At 45.2% G+C, this 14,207-nt stretch overlaps 1 protein-coding gene across 4 annotated transcripts in view; it reads right to left on the bottom strand.

Moving 5' to 3' along the window:
• Positions 1 to 1,399: 1,399 nt before the first annotated feature.
• Positions 1,400 to 14,207, bottom strand: part of LOC310835657 (MPN domain-containing protein-like) — a gene marked incomplete at its 5' end in the record, with an annotated part of 32,090 nt that continues 19,282 nt past the window's right edge. For 3 of the 4 annotated variants that reach the window (XM_083720544.1, XM_083720546.1, XM_083720545.1), the window contains 3 exons: positions 2,230 to 2,686; positions 3,887 to 3,979; positions 12,179 to 12,268. In XM_083720544.1, the coding sequence (XP_083576670.1) occupies positions 2,600 to 2,686; positions 3,887 to 3,979; positions 12,179 to 12,268 (270 nt within the window). In that variant the 3' untranslated portion in view covers positions 2,230 to 2,599. Of the gene's footprint in view, positions 1,668 to 2,229; positions 2,687 to 3,886; positions 3,980 to 12,178; positions 12,269 to 14,207 lie in introns of those variants that run through there. The other variant, XR_014559723.1, reaches the window with a different exon arrangement.

Genomic DNA, 14,207 nt, shown 5'->3' with positions numbered 1-14,207 from the left:
ACTAATCTATGTGCTGTCCGAACTGCTTTCCTTAGTCTCTCCTGAATCTTCCAATATTCATCTTCATTGTCACCAAGTGCTAGGATTATGAAGGAGGGAGGAGAGAGAAAAATCTCCCCCCCCCCATCGACTTGCTTCCCCCTAAGCTAAAAAGCCCCAAAAGCCATGGAACGCAACGACCCAAACCAGCAGCTTCAAATGAAAGAGCTGTAGTCTAGCTTTTCGTGGGTTTGTCATTCTAAAGGATTCAATCACAGGCGACTCCCCGTTTACGTTCCTGGCTCCTGCATGCATAAGGGAAATTGCAGGAAATGGGGAGCACCCTGGAGAGTCGTCCTGGCATGGGAGGAGACCCTCCCCATCCTGGAGAGGGCTGCTTATGAGCTGGAGGATCAGCAGAGCTTTGTTGAGCCTCCCCGCTTAACAGCCGACATGTGGGGTAGCGCAGCAGCAGTTGCCAAGGAAGCCAAAGCCCAGCTTGTCCAGAGACCCTCTCCAGAGCCTCCTCTGGGCTCTGGGAAGGGTCTACTCGTGAGCCAGAGGCTTGTTGAGGCTGTTCAGCAAAGGCCTACCGCTGCACGGGGAAGCTGAGCTGGTCGAGCAAGCCCTCGCATGAGCCGGAGCGACAGCGAGAGCCCAGTTGACCAAGTGCTCATCATTTCTGGGTACCACTTGGCAAACAGAACACGTGTGAGCAGGAAGTTGCCTGTACATTCAACAACAGCAAAAACCGGGACGGAACTGCCCCATCTCCAGCAGAGGCTGACCAGAGGGAGGCCAGGGCAGGACTGTACATCACAAATCTCCTCCTGGGGCAGCTTGTTCTACAGAGCTGTCAGAACTGGTTTGCTGGGATTCCCAGCTCCGGTCATTCCTGCCAGGAGTCCAAAAACATCTGGAGCATCACAGCTTCCCTACCCGAGAGCCACAGGAACAGATAGATGCACAGCTGCTTTTAAGGAACACAGAAAGGACAAAGCACAGGATGAGGGTGGTGCTGTGGGTTAAACCACAGAGCCTAGGACTTGCCGATCAGAAGGTCGGCGGTTCGAATCCCCGCGACGGGGTGAGCTCCCATTGCTCGGTCCCTGCTCCTGCCAACCTAGCTGTTCAAAAGCACGTCAGAGTGCAAGTAGATAAATAGGTACCACTCCGGCGGGAAGGTAAACAGCGTTTCCATGCGTTGCTCTGGTTCGCCAGAAGCGGCTTAGTCATGCTGGCCACATGACCCGGAAGCTGTACGCCGGCTCCCTCGGCCAATAAAGCGAGATGAGGGCCACAACCCCAGAGTCGGCCACGACTGGACCTAATGGTCAGGGGTCCCTTTACCCTTTAGGACAAAGCAAGATTTTCACCAACCTTCTGCAACCCTGCTTTTACGCAAAGTAAGCTTCCGTCCTTTTTTGCTGCCTTTTTACTCAGTTTTTGCTGCTTCTACAGATCCGTGAAATTTTTTAGAAAGGCAACACCACACTGCCCCCTTTTTTTAATCTGCCCTCTTACCAGCTCAGACACACACACCCCAAACATAGGAGGCCATAGGCAAGATTCTCCCCACCCTTCACAGCACGAAACATAAGATGAAACTTGAGAGTTGTGGACTTCCATTCTGTCTCGGAAAACCTCAAGAGGAGGTCAGCGGTGCCGACTCAATAGGAGTATAGCATCTAGATCAAGGGAAGTAATAGTGCCACTGTATTCTGCTCTGGTCAGACCTCACCTGGAGTACTGTGTCCAATTCTGGGCACCACAGTTCAAGAAGGACACTGACAAACTGGAACGTGTCCAGAGGAGGGCAACCAAAATGGTCAAAGGCCTGGAAACGATGCCTTACGAGGAACGGCTAAGGGAGCTGGGCATGTTTAGCCTGGAGAAGAGGAGGTTAAGGGGTGATATGATAGCCATGTTCAAATATATAAAAGGATGTCACATAGAGGAGGGAGAAAGGTTGTTTTCTGCTGCTCCAGAGAAGCGGACACGGAGCAATGGATCCAAACTACAAGAAAGAAGATTCCACCTAAACATTAGGAAGAACTACTTGACAGTAAAAGCTGTTTGACAGTGGAATTTGCTGCCAAGGAGTGTGGTGGAGTCTCCTTCTTTGGAGGTTTTTAAGCAGAGGCTTGACAACCATATGTCAGGAGTGCTCTGATGATGTTTCCTGCTTGGCAGGGGGTTGGACTCGATGGCCCTTGGGGTCTCTTCCAACTCTATGATTCTATGACAACACTCTGCTTGATTGAATTCGAGATCTACCAAGGGGTCCTTTTGAGGCCTCGCAAGCCAGGTTGCTTCAGTCGACCATCTATGAAATGGGTGTGTTCTGTCCCGTGACGCCAAGCCCAGTACAGGGGAACAGATAGCTTCTCTAGCTTCCGCATAGGCAAATCAAAGCATGTTCTTGGCTGGTCTGGTGTCTCCGCTTAAACTCATGAAAAACCTTTCTTACACACACAAACACAAAGGGTCTCCATTTCCCTCTCTACCTGCCAAGAAAGATTGGGCAGAACTGGGTTTCAAAGTGGGAAACTTCTCGCCCAAACTTCTTTCCCTAACCCCGACCGACAGGTCCATGAAGACATGGTTCCTCCTCCTGAGTTCAGCTGTATTGCTTGAGTATGCTGTAGACTTGTTCCAGGATATGTCCGAAACCTTGGTCCTTTGGCGTCCTGGAAGCCAATGAGCCCTGCAAGGAGGGGATAGCAGCGTTTGTCATTCGAACAGGCAGGGCACTCGGACCGAAAGTGAGCCTCAGCAGCTTGCTAAATGCAAGTAGACCAAAAAAAAAAATGGCTTCTCCCTTGCACGGCCCACCCACAAATCGCTGTGTGATACTTTCTAATTCTCATTAAATGTTTATGTTTTACAATTTAAAATACACATTTAAGCATCCTTAAGGTATAAATGACTTCCCCATCTTCTCTTTCCATGGTTCATTTTGCATATCACAAGTCCCTGCATATTTTACACAAACTAAACCATTCAGTATTCCACTATTGCATCCATCAAAACTTATTTACACTGTTGAGTTTCTCTTAATGCTGCCAATGTTTTCAGCTGTACACAATTCCCCCCCCCCCGCCAAATATTCAATAAACGTTTTCCAATCTTCTCTAAACATGTTCTTCTTGTTCTCTTATTCTATATGTTAAGTCTGCAAGCTGCGATTATTCCATCTGTTTAAGTTGCCATTCCTCTTTGGTTGGGATCTTGCTTGTTTTCCATTTTTGGGCCAACAAAACATGGGCTGCAGTAGTGGCGTACACAAATAACCTTTTTTGACACCTGGGAATTTCAGTCTGAATTATCCCCAACAAAAAGGACTATACTTTCACCAGTAAATCATCCTTCACAAATCATCTAACACCCTCTGCCTGGTTCACTTCTTGCAATGAGGGAACCGCCAGAAGGCCCTCGGTGCTGGACCTCTGTGTCCGGGCTGAACGATGGGGGTGGAGACGCTCCTTCAGGGATACTGGGCCATTTAGGGCTTTCAAGGTCAGCACCAAGCCTTTGAATTGTGCTCGGAAACGTACTGGGAGCCAGTGCACATCTCTCAGGACCGGTGTTATGTGGTCTCGGCAGCCGCTCCCAGTCCCCAGTCTAGCTGCCACATTCTGGATTAGCTGCAGTTTCCAGGTCACCTTCAAAGGCAGCCCCATGGAGAGTGCATTGCAGTAGTCCAGATCACCAGAGCATGCATAACTAGAGACTTGTGGAGTCGGAAGGGACCCCCAAGGGTAATCCAGTCCAACTCCCTTCAACACAGGAATCCCGGTTTAATGAATGCCCACCCAACCCCTGCCGGAAAACCTCCCAGGAAGGAGAATCTACCACCTTCTCTGGAGGTCCGCTCCACTGCCGAACAACTCTTCCTCAAGATTACCTTTAGTTTATCCAAGTAGGTCTGCTCCTGGCTCCACATCTCTTGAAACTTCACTACGTCGGGCGCCGCTTTGTAAAACTCCACCAGCAGCATCTGTGAGGAAGAAAGAACAATTGAATATAAATATAGATGGGAAACGGCTATCTATAGTGAATAGTTATCAACTTTTTAAAATTTTCACCTATGATCCTTTTCTTTTACTTCTTTATTTTTTCTTTGTTCTTTTTTCCTGATATCTTTCATTTCTCCTTTATTGTGAATAGCATTTTATAGAGGTATAAAGGTAAAGGGACCCTTGACCATTAGATCCAGTCATGGCCAACTCTGGGGTTGCGGTGCTCATCTCGCTTTATTGGCCAAGGGAGCCGGCGTACAGCTTCCGGGTCATGTGGCCAGCAGGACTAAGCCGCTTCTGGCGAACCAGAGCAGCACACGGAAATGCTGTTTACTTTCCCACCAGAGCGGTACCTATTTATCTACTTGCACTTTGATGTGCTTTCGAACCGCTAGGTTGGCAGGAGCAGGGTCCGAGCAACGGGAGCTCACCCCATCGCGGGGATTTGAACCGCCGACCTGCTGATCAGCAAGTCCTAGGCTGAGTGGTTTAAACCACAGCGCCACCCGCATCCCTTATAGAGGTATAAATAACTGTAAATATGAAAAAAGGCAAAGTATTCTCTAATTTCCCCCCCCCCTTGGTTATATGTATTTTCTTTTTCCTTTGTATTTTCTTTTGTTGTAAATATGTATGTTTTCTAATTTGTACTTAATAAAAATAATTTAAAGAAAAGAAAAGAAAAGAAAGAACAGGAATCACATTCGGACTATACCACAGGAGTGTTGTGCACAGGGCCTGTTTTCCGGCCAGGACTCTGTTTTGGCAGCTCTCAGATGGCTGCCACTCCCATTCTTAGAGAACAAGGCGAGTTCATGGCGAGTTCCGGCACCTCTTTTTCTAGAAAAGATCTCCCTTGCTTTCCTTCTACAGTGGTACCACGGGTTACAAACTTAATTCGTTCTGGAGGTCCGTTCTTAACCCGAAACCGTTATTAACTTGAGGGGCACTTTCTTTTTTTTAATAAAATTTTTATTAGGGTTTTTTACAGAATAAAGTACAAAGACAATAAACAACCTTACTTTTATCTCAACAGAGTTTCATTACTTCTTTGGACTTCCTCACATCTCCCACTGCCATTTTCATCATCATAAATTTTTTCCAAGCAATTTATCATCTAGTTTGCAAATTTTATAACCGCTTATTTAAATATAGTCCTCTGAAAATTTGTTTCTCTTAGTCTCGCTTTACATCCCATTCCAATCCGATTTTGTGATGGCCAATTATTTATGATCAAACATCCTACTTAACTTTCCACCAAATCACAATATTTTTGTAAATAAGTCTTAAATTTCCTCCAATCTTCTTCAACCCTCTCTTCTCCCAGGTCTCGAATTCTGCCAGTCATCTCTGCCAGTTGCATATAGTCCATCAGCTGCATCTGCCATTCTTCCAGCGTGGGTAGATCTTGAGTTTTCCACTTCTTAGCGATAAGTATCCTTGCTGCTGCTGTTGCGTACAAAAAGAATGTTCGATCCTTCTTTGGCACCATCTGGCCGACAATGCCCAAGAGGAAGGCCTCTGGTTTCTTAAGGAAGGTATACTTAAATACCTTTTTCAGCTCATTATATATCATTTCCCAGAAGGCCTTCACCCTGGGACAAGTCCACCAGAGGTGAAAGAATGTTCCTTCATTTTCCTTACATTTCCAACATTTATTGTCTGGCACATGGCATATTTTGGCAAGTTTAACTGGGGTCATGTACCACCTATATATCATTTTCATTACATTTTCCTTCAGAGCATTACATGCCGTGAAGTTCATCCCCGTGGTCCACAACCTTTCCCAATCCTCGAACATAATATTATGCCCAATATCCTGTGCCCACTTTATCATGGCCGACTTAACCATTTCATCTTGTGTATTCCATTTCAACAGCAAGTTATACATTCTTGAGAGTACTTTAGTCTTAGGTTCTAACAATTCTGTTTCCAACTTCGATTTCTCCACCTGGAATCCTAACTTTTTATCATTTTTAAAAATTTCTTGGATCTGAGCGTAGTGTAACCAGTCTCGCACTTTGTCTTTCATTTTTTCCAAACTCTGCAATTTCCAATTATTGCCCTCTTTCTCTATTATTTCCCAATATTTCGGCCATTTGGCCTCCATATTGGGTCTTTTTCGGGCCTTGGCCTCCAGAGGTGATAGCCATCTTGGAGTTTTATTTTCCAATAGGTCTTTGTATTTTGTCCAGACATTAAACACTGCTTTCCTGACAATATGATTCTTAAAGGCCTTATTGATCTTAACTTTATCATACCATAAGTATGCATGCCAACCAAATGCATTGTTAAAACCTTCTAAATCTAAGACATCAGTGTCTTCTAGAAGTAGCCAGTCTTTTAGCCAGCAGAAAGCTGCGGCTTCATAGTACAGCCTTAAGTCTGGCAGGGCAAAGCCCCCTCTTTCTTTCGCGTCAGTTAGTATCTTGAACTTAATTCTGGGCTTTTTGCCCTGCCAGACAAATTTAGAAATATCTCTCTGCCACTTCCGGAAACACTCCGTTTTGTCTACAATCTGCAATGTTTGAAACAAAAACAACATCTTTGGCAATACATTCATCTTGATAGCAGCAATTCGGCCTAACAAAGAGAGCTTCAAATTTGTCCAGCTGTCCAAGTCTCTCTTAATTTCAGACCAACATTTATCATAGTTATCCTTAAAGAGACATAAATTTTTTGCTGTTATATTTACCCCTAGGTACTTCACCCTTTTTACCAGATTTAATTCTGTTTCTCTCTGAAACCGTTCTAACTCTGTATCTGTCAAGTTTTTTCCCAACACCTTAGTTTTCTGTTTATTTAGTTTGAAACCCGCCACCCGACCAAAGTCCTGAATCAATTGTAACACTCTTTTTGTGCTAGATTCTGGCTCTTGCAATGTCAAGACAAGGTCATCTGCAAAAGCTTTAAGTTTATATTGTTTCGCTCCGATCTGAATCCCTTGCACCAACCGGTCCCCTCTAATCAAGTTCAAGAGCACCTCCAGGACAGAAATAAACAGCAAGGGGGAAATCGGGCAGCCTTGTCGTGTCCCTTTTTCAATCTTAAACTCTTCTGTAACCACATTGTTAACTATCAGTTTTGCCTTTTGTTCTGAGTAAATCGCATCAATCCCATTTTCAAAACCCCGCCCCACTCCCATTTCTTTTAAATTCCCCTTCATAAATTTCCAAGAGATGTTATCGAAGGCCTTCTCCGCGTCTATAAAAATTAAAACTGCTTTAGTGTTAATATTTGTTTGCAAAAGTTCCAAAATGTCAATAATATTCCTTGTATTAGCAAACAAGTGTCTTCCTGGGAGAAAGCCTGCCTGGTCTTTATGAATTATCTCATTTAAAACTCTTTTGAGTCTTCCTGCCAAAACATCAGCAAATATTTTATAATCCACATTTAAAAGGGAAATGGGACGGTAGTTCTTAAGTTGTGTCTTTTCAGTTTCTGATTTTGGTATCAATGTGATGAAAGCTTCCTTCCACGATTCAGGCGCCTTCTTTCCCTCCATAATTTCATTGCTGACCTCCATCAGTGGTTGAATCAAATAGTCACTTAATATCTTATAGTACTTGGAGGTCAAGCCATCTGGCCCTGGAGACTTGCCCAGCTTCATATTCTGAATGGCATGTTCTATCTCTAATCGTGTTATTTTGCTATTCAGGAGTGATCTATTTTCTTGTGATAGTTTTTTAAGTCCATTTTTCTCCAAAAATTTTGCAATCTCCTCCTCATTTTGTGGCCCTTGAGTATATAATTTCTTGAAATATTTCTGGAAGCATTTTCTAATTTCCACCGGGTTCTGAATATATCTTCCTTCGATTTCCAAATTTGTTACTATGTTCAACTTTTGTCTCTTCTTCAACTGCCAAGCCAGCAGTTTCCCACATTTGTTAGCCGATTCAAATGTTTTTTGTTTCATTAATTTAATCTTCCATTCTATTTCCTGATTTATCAGTTTAGAATATTGTGCCTGATGAAGTTTAATTTCTCTCAAGATCGGCTGTGACTTCGGGTTTACTCTTAGTTTCTTCTCTAATTCTTTAATTTTCCCCAAAATCTTATCTTTTTTCTCATTTTGTAGTCTTTTCTTTATGGCGTTCTGTTGTATCAAGAACCCTCTCATCACAGCTTTGCTTGCGTCCCAGATTGTTCTTTTTTCCACTGCAGTGTTCAAATTTATCTCAAAATAGTCCTTTATTGTTTTTTTGGCCTTCTTAATAATCTCCTGATCTCTAAACAAATTGTCATTCATCTTCCATCTAAAGGAGCCGGTTGGTAATAATGTCATGTCCATTTTCAACGCGTTATGATCGGAGCAGGTCTTTGGGCAGATTTCCACTTTCCTAACCTTAGGAGCCAGACCTCTAGAAATCCATATTTGGTCAATTCTTGTCCAAGTCAGTTGGGCTTCAGAGAAAAATGTTCCTTCTTTCCCCAAGGGGTTCTTTGTCCTCCATATGTCAATCCAGTCCATGTTGTCTGTCATTTCGAAAAAGGTCTTTGGTAGTCTGCCATCTTTAGTAACCTTTTGGCTTTGTGACCTATCCATGTTCGTTGAGACGATCCCATTCATATCTCCCATCATGATGATGTTATCGTAGTCCAGATAGTCCAGCATAATCTCATGCAACTTCTTGTAGAATTCTGATTTCCCTTCATTTGGAGCGTAGATTCCTAATATCAAAATTTTCTCTCCTTGGTGCTGTATTTCAATTGCCAAAATTCTTCCATGTTCATCTTTAAATAGAAATTTTGGTGAGAGACTCTCCTTTGCATATATCACCACTCCTCTCTTCTTAACTGAATCCGAAGATATAAATTCTTGGCCTAACCTTTTATTTACCAATATTTTTCTGTGGGGCCTAGTCACATGTGTTTCTTGTAAACAAGTAATGTCTAGTTGCTCCTTTTTTAATATGTGAAAGATTTTCTTCCTTTTTTCCGGGCTGTTACAGCCATTTATATTCCAGCTTAAAAGTTGCAGAGACATCCTGGATGAATCTGTTTAATTTCCTTGGGATGGTGTTTTGTTCTGTGAGTCTTCAGGGTTCTGTGGTACAGGTACCTGTGATGGTTCAGACCCTGAGGGTAGTTCAAGTCCTTTATGAAGGTCCTCTCCGTAGGCAGTCAAAAACTTATCCCTATCTTCCAAAGTTCTGATTTTAATCTTCTTCCCTCTAAAGGTAAAGGATAATCCTTGAGGAAAGTCCCACCTAAAGATGATTGAGTTGCTTCTCAGCAGTTTTACTAAGTCCAGATATTCAGATCTAAGGTCCAACAGCTGTTTAGGAATGTCCTTAAAAATCTCAATTCTTTTGTCCAAAATGTTCAGGGATCTTCCGTAGTGCAGGCCCAAAATCTTGTCCCTTTCCTCCTTTGATCTCAACGTAATCAAACAGTCTCTGGGCTTCTCTCTCTTTATGAGTCTTCCAAGTCTGAAGGCTGACACAATTTTAAAGTCTTCCTCCTCTAGACCCCAGAACTTGGAGAATTCTTTGGTCAAAAACTCAGCTAGATTACCTTCTTCCGCTTCTGGTATCGATCTTATCCTTAAGTTAGTCTCCCTGTTCCGAAGTTCCAACATAGAGAGGTAGGTCTGATGTTCCCCAACCTGCTTGCTGAGCGGCCTTACTTCTTTTTCCAACTCTCCCACTCTTTGGCTGGTCTCTTCGGCCAGTTTCTGATTTTCACCTGCAGCCTCCTTCAGTTGTCCAATTGCTTGTGCATTTTGTGCAACTTGCCCAGATAATTTGTTTAAAGTTTCTGTATTAAGGTCAATTTTCGCAGTTTGTTGGTCAACTTTCCTGTCCAAAGACTCCAATTTCTCAAGAATTCTCTCTAATACAGAGCCAGATCCTCCTGAGGCCATCTCTTCTAGTTGTAATTCCTCAGTTTCACCCTCCCCTGCCTGTGACAGGGAGGTAGCTTTTTCCTCCGAGGGCAGAGTAGGCACAGATGATCTGCGTGTTTGTGAGGCTGCAGTTAAGGTTGTCAGAGTTGTTTGTCTAGTTCTTAATCCCTTTCTTTTTGCGCCACTCATTCCAGAGTTATCTAGCAGTCAAGGTCAAGCTGAGTTGTTCCCATGAGAAAGCAACGGCCCAGGTGGTAGCAGTCAAACAGAGGGCCGGGAAATAGAAAGTAAAACAATATTTTTGTTATAAATCCTCAATCCTCTGGGGGGAGCATAAAATGTCCTAAGAAGGAGAGTCCATTCCAATCATACAAAATCTGAAACAATACTTAGGAACCTTCACAAAAGTAGTTTTAGCAGAGTTGGTTTTAGCAGAGTTGGTTTTAAGTTTGCCACAATATTTCAAGTTGTGCTTACTGGAGTTCCGTAGTGCAAGAACGTAACCATTCTGAACTCCCTCAGAATGCCTCAAAGTTTAAATACAATGTATCCAAATTTGCAGTCTGACAGTTCTACTGCTCAGGCAGTTCTGACACCTGGGCTTCTTAAGTAAAGTTGTAATCCACAAAGAAGAGGATATATAAGTCCTGATAAAAGTCCAAAAGTCAATTACTTACGGTCTTTAAGGGGATTGAAAGTAATTTCTGCGGGTGCTCAATCTGAGCTGTCAAAAGTTCTCTCTGTGCCTCCACTCCTCCTGCTCTTTGCTTTAAAAGTCAATGGCTGCGGAAGACGGACTTCCTTTTCCTCGTCACTCCGCTTTCAGCTTATTTTAGTATTTTTAGTCCCACAATTTAGTGAAATCCTCAGTTACTCACGGGTTGTTGCGTTTCAGAATCTTGTGTTGCAGGAAGAAAGGTCGGCGCTCACCGGCAATAGCAGCGCGGCTTCGCTCCGCTGAATGCGCATAGACCCACAGCGCCGCTGCCCCCTCTGCGATCCGGAGCCCCTTACGGGGTTCCCTCAACGTTTCGGGGGTTGCTCCTGGCGCCCGCCGGGTCCCGAGACCGCAGGCTTCCGCTGCCTGCGGTTTTCCAAAGTGGGTCTCCGCTTCGCCGTAGCGGACGACCCTTTTCCAGCGGAGCTTCCCTCTCCCGGTTAGGAAAGGGCAGCCATTACCGTTCGCGCCGCCTCCGGAAGTCCAACTTGAGGGGCACTTTCACTAATGGGGCCTCCCGCTGCCACCGCGTGATTTCCGTTCTCATCCTGGGGCAAAGTTCTCAACCTGAGGTACTACTTCCGAGTTAGCGGAGTTTGTAACCCAAAGTGTTTGTAACCCGAGGTACCACTGTACTGGTTTTCCTGCAGATAAAAACGCCTGCGAGTGGCGCTGTGATCTAAACCACTGAGCCTCTTGGGCTTGCCGATCAGGTGGTCGGTGGTTCGAATCCCCGCGACGGGGTGAGCTCCCGTTGCTCTATCCCAGCTCCTGACAACCTAGCAGTTCGAAAGCACACCAGCGCAAGTAAATAAATAGGTACCACTCTGGCAGGAAGGTAAACGGCGTTTCCGTGCGCTCTAGTTTCTGTCACGGTGTCCCGTTGCGCCAGAAGCAGTTTAGTCCTGCTGGCCACACGACCTGGAAAGCTGTCTGCGGATAAACGCCGGCTCCCTCGGCCTGATAGCAACATGAGCGCCGCAACCCCACAGTCGCCTTTGATTGGACTTAACTGTCCAGGGATCCTTTACCTTTTTCTGCATTGCAGGGTGTTGCAATACCCTTGATGTCCCTTCCAACTCTACAATTCTACGGTTCATTTTTCTCCGAATGATAAACAGACGTAGGGAACACTGAGTGTTGGGCTCTAAAGGGCAACCCCAAATTTTCCCACAACACTGCGATCAGGGGCTTCTTAAGGGAATCTGGCAAGAATTCTAAGGAGCCTTGGGTCTAAGACAGGCATAGGCAAACTCCAGCCTTCCAGATGTTTGGGACTACAACTCCCATCATCCCTAGCTAGCAGGACCAGTGGTTAGGGATGATGGGAACTGTAGTCCCAAACATCTGGAGGGCCGGAGTTTGCCTATGCCTGGTCTAAAAGGACTCTGAAGATTGACTGTCCAGCTCATACACAACGCTTGCATTGTGAATGTCCGCAGGGCTCTCTGAATGTAAGGATTGTTTTGCCATCAGTTACAAATTTTGTTTTTCAAGAGGCCTCGCTTTAGATCATCGTAGCCCTGTGTGTCTGGAACAAAAGGCGCTTTGGTGACGCAACCCGCCATTCTTCCCCCGAGCAGATGTGAAATTCAGATGGACCAAAGTTACCATCTCGTGGAGAACGTCGTTGGTGAGGAAGCCGTCTTGGACGTAGGTGACCTCAACTTCCATGGGGATTCCGTAATCATAAGGCCTTTGCTGGTGGAAGAGAAAAGTTGGCCGGGGAAGGGTGGGAAGAGAGAGAGAGACACAGAGAAGTGAATAATATCAAATTGTGTTCTCTCTCTCTCTCTCTCTCTCTCTCTCTCTCTCTCTTGACTTGCTCAGGAGAACCAAAGTTGTAAAGCGCCCCCTGGTGGCTTAGAGGTGCAGCTCCTCAGAATGCACCAACTTTTTTTTGAGCCAACATACTTCTGAGCAACAAGTGATTTCACCATTTTATTTATTGATTATAATATTTATACAGCACCAAATGACTAACACATACACACACACACGTTAACAGCAGCAAGCAATTGACAGTGTACCAAACATCCCCTTGGGAATCAACGCGGCTTAGGTTCGGAAAAATACCCTGCAGTCTTTTCCCCTCTGCTAGTGCAAATAATAATAATAATAATATTTATATTCCGCCCATCTGGCAGCTCCCAAAGGGTGTTCCACAGGGAGGGTGCCACCACCGAGAAGGCCCTCTGCCTGGTTCCCTGTAACCTCACTTCTCGCAATGAGGGAACCACCAGAAGGCCCTCGGAGCTGGACCTCCATGGACGATGGGGGTGGAGACACTCCTTCAGGTATGTAGTTTAGTCGTTTAGTCATGTCCGACTCTTTGTGACCCCATGGACCAGAGCACGCCAGGCACTCCTGTCTTCCACTGCCTCCCGCAGTTTGGTCAGACACCTAGCTTGAGAGCAGTACATGTGAAAAGGATCTAGGAGTCTTGGTTGACCACAAACTTGACATGAGCCAACAGTGTGACACTGCAGCTAAAAAAGGCAATGCAATTCTGGGCTGCATCAATAGGAGTATAGCATCTAGATCAAGGGAAGTAATAGTGCCACTGTATTCTGCTCTGGTCAGACCTCACCTGGAGTACTGTGTCCAGTTCTGGGCACCACAGTTCAAGAAGGACACTGACAAACTGACAAACTGGAAGGTGTCCAGAGGAGGGCAACCAAAATGGTCAAAGGCCTGGAAACGATGCCTTATGAGGAATGGCTAAGGGAGCTGGGCAAGTTTAGCCTGGAGAAGAGGAGGTTAAGGGGTGATATGATAGCCATGTTCAAAGATATAAAAGGATGTCACATAGAGGAGGGAGAAAGGTTGTTTTCTGCTGCTCCAGAGAAGCGGACACGGAGCAATGGATCCAAACTACAAGAAAGAAGATTCCAGCTAAACATTAGGAAGAACTTCCTGACAGTAAGAGCTGTTTGACAGTGGAATTTGCTGCCAAGGAGTGTGGTGGAGTCTCCTTCTTTGGAGGTCTTTAAGCAGAGGCTTGACAACCATATGTCAGGAGTGCTCTGATGGTGTTTCCTGCTTGGCAGGGGGTTGGACTCGATGGCCCTTGGGGTCTCTTCCAACTCTATAATTCTATGTTTCTATGACTCTTGTTTGTAGCTTCGAAAACACTGTCCAACCACCTTCAGGTATACTGGGCCATTTAGGACTTTAAAGGTTAGCACCAACACTTTGAATTGTGCTCGGAAACGTACTGGGAGCCAGTGCAGGTCTTTCAGGACCAGTGTTATGTGGTCTTGGCAGCCGCTCCCAGTCACCAGTCCAGCAGCTGCATTCTGGGCCCCCAGACCTTAGTATGCCTACCCATAGTTTAAGCCTTTCTAGGTCAGAACCTAGTATGTATGGAAGTGAGAGCTGGACCATAAAGAAGGCTGATCGCCTAAGAATGGATGCGTTTGAATTCTGGTGCTGGAGGAGACTCTTGAGAGTCCCATGGACTGCAAGAAGATCAAACCTCTCCATTCTGAAGGAAATCAGCCCTGAGTGCTCACTGGAAGGACAGATCCTGAAGCTGAGGCTCCAAGACTTTGGCCACCTCAGGAGAAGAGAAGACTCCCTGGCAAAGACCCTGATGTTGGGAAAGATGGAGGGCACAAGGAGAAGGGGACGACAGAGG

The sequence above is a fragment of the Podarcis gaigeae genome, assembly GCF_964106915.1.
Source record: "Podarcis gaigeae genome assembly, chromosome: 18".
NCBI lineage: Eukaryota > Metazoa > Chordata > Lepidosauria > Squamata > Lacertidae > Podarcis > Podarcis gaigeae.
Note: the sequence above shows the minus strand (reverse complement) of the source record. Positions and strands in the feature narration are given on the sequence as shown.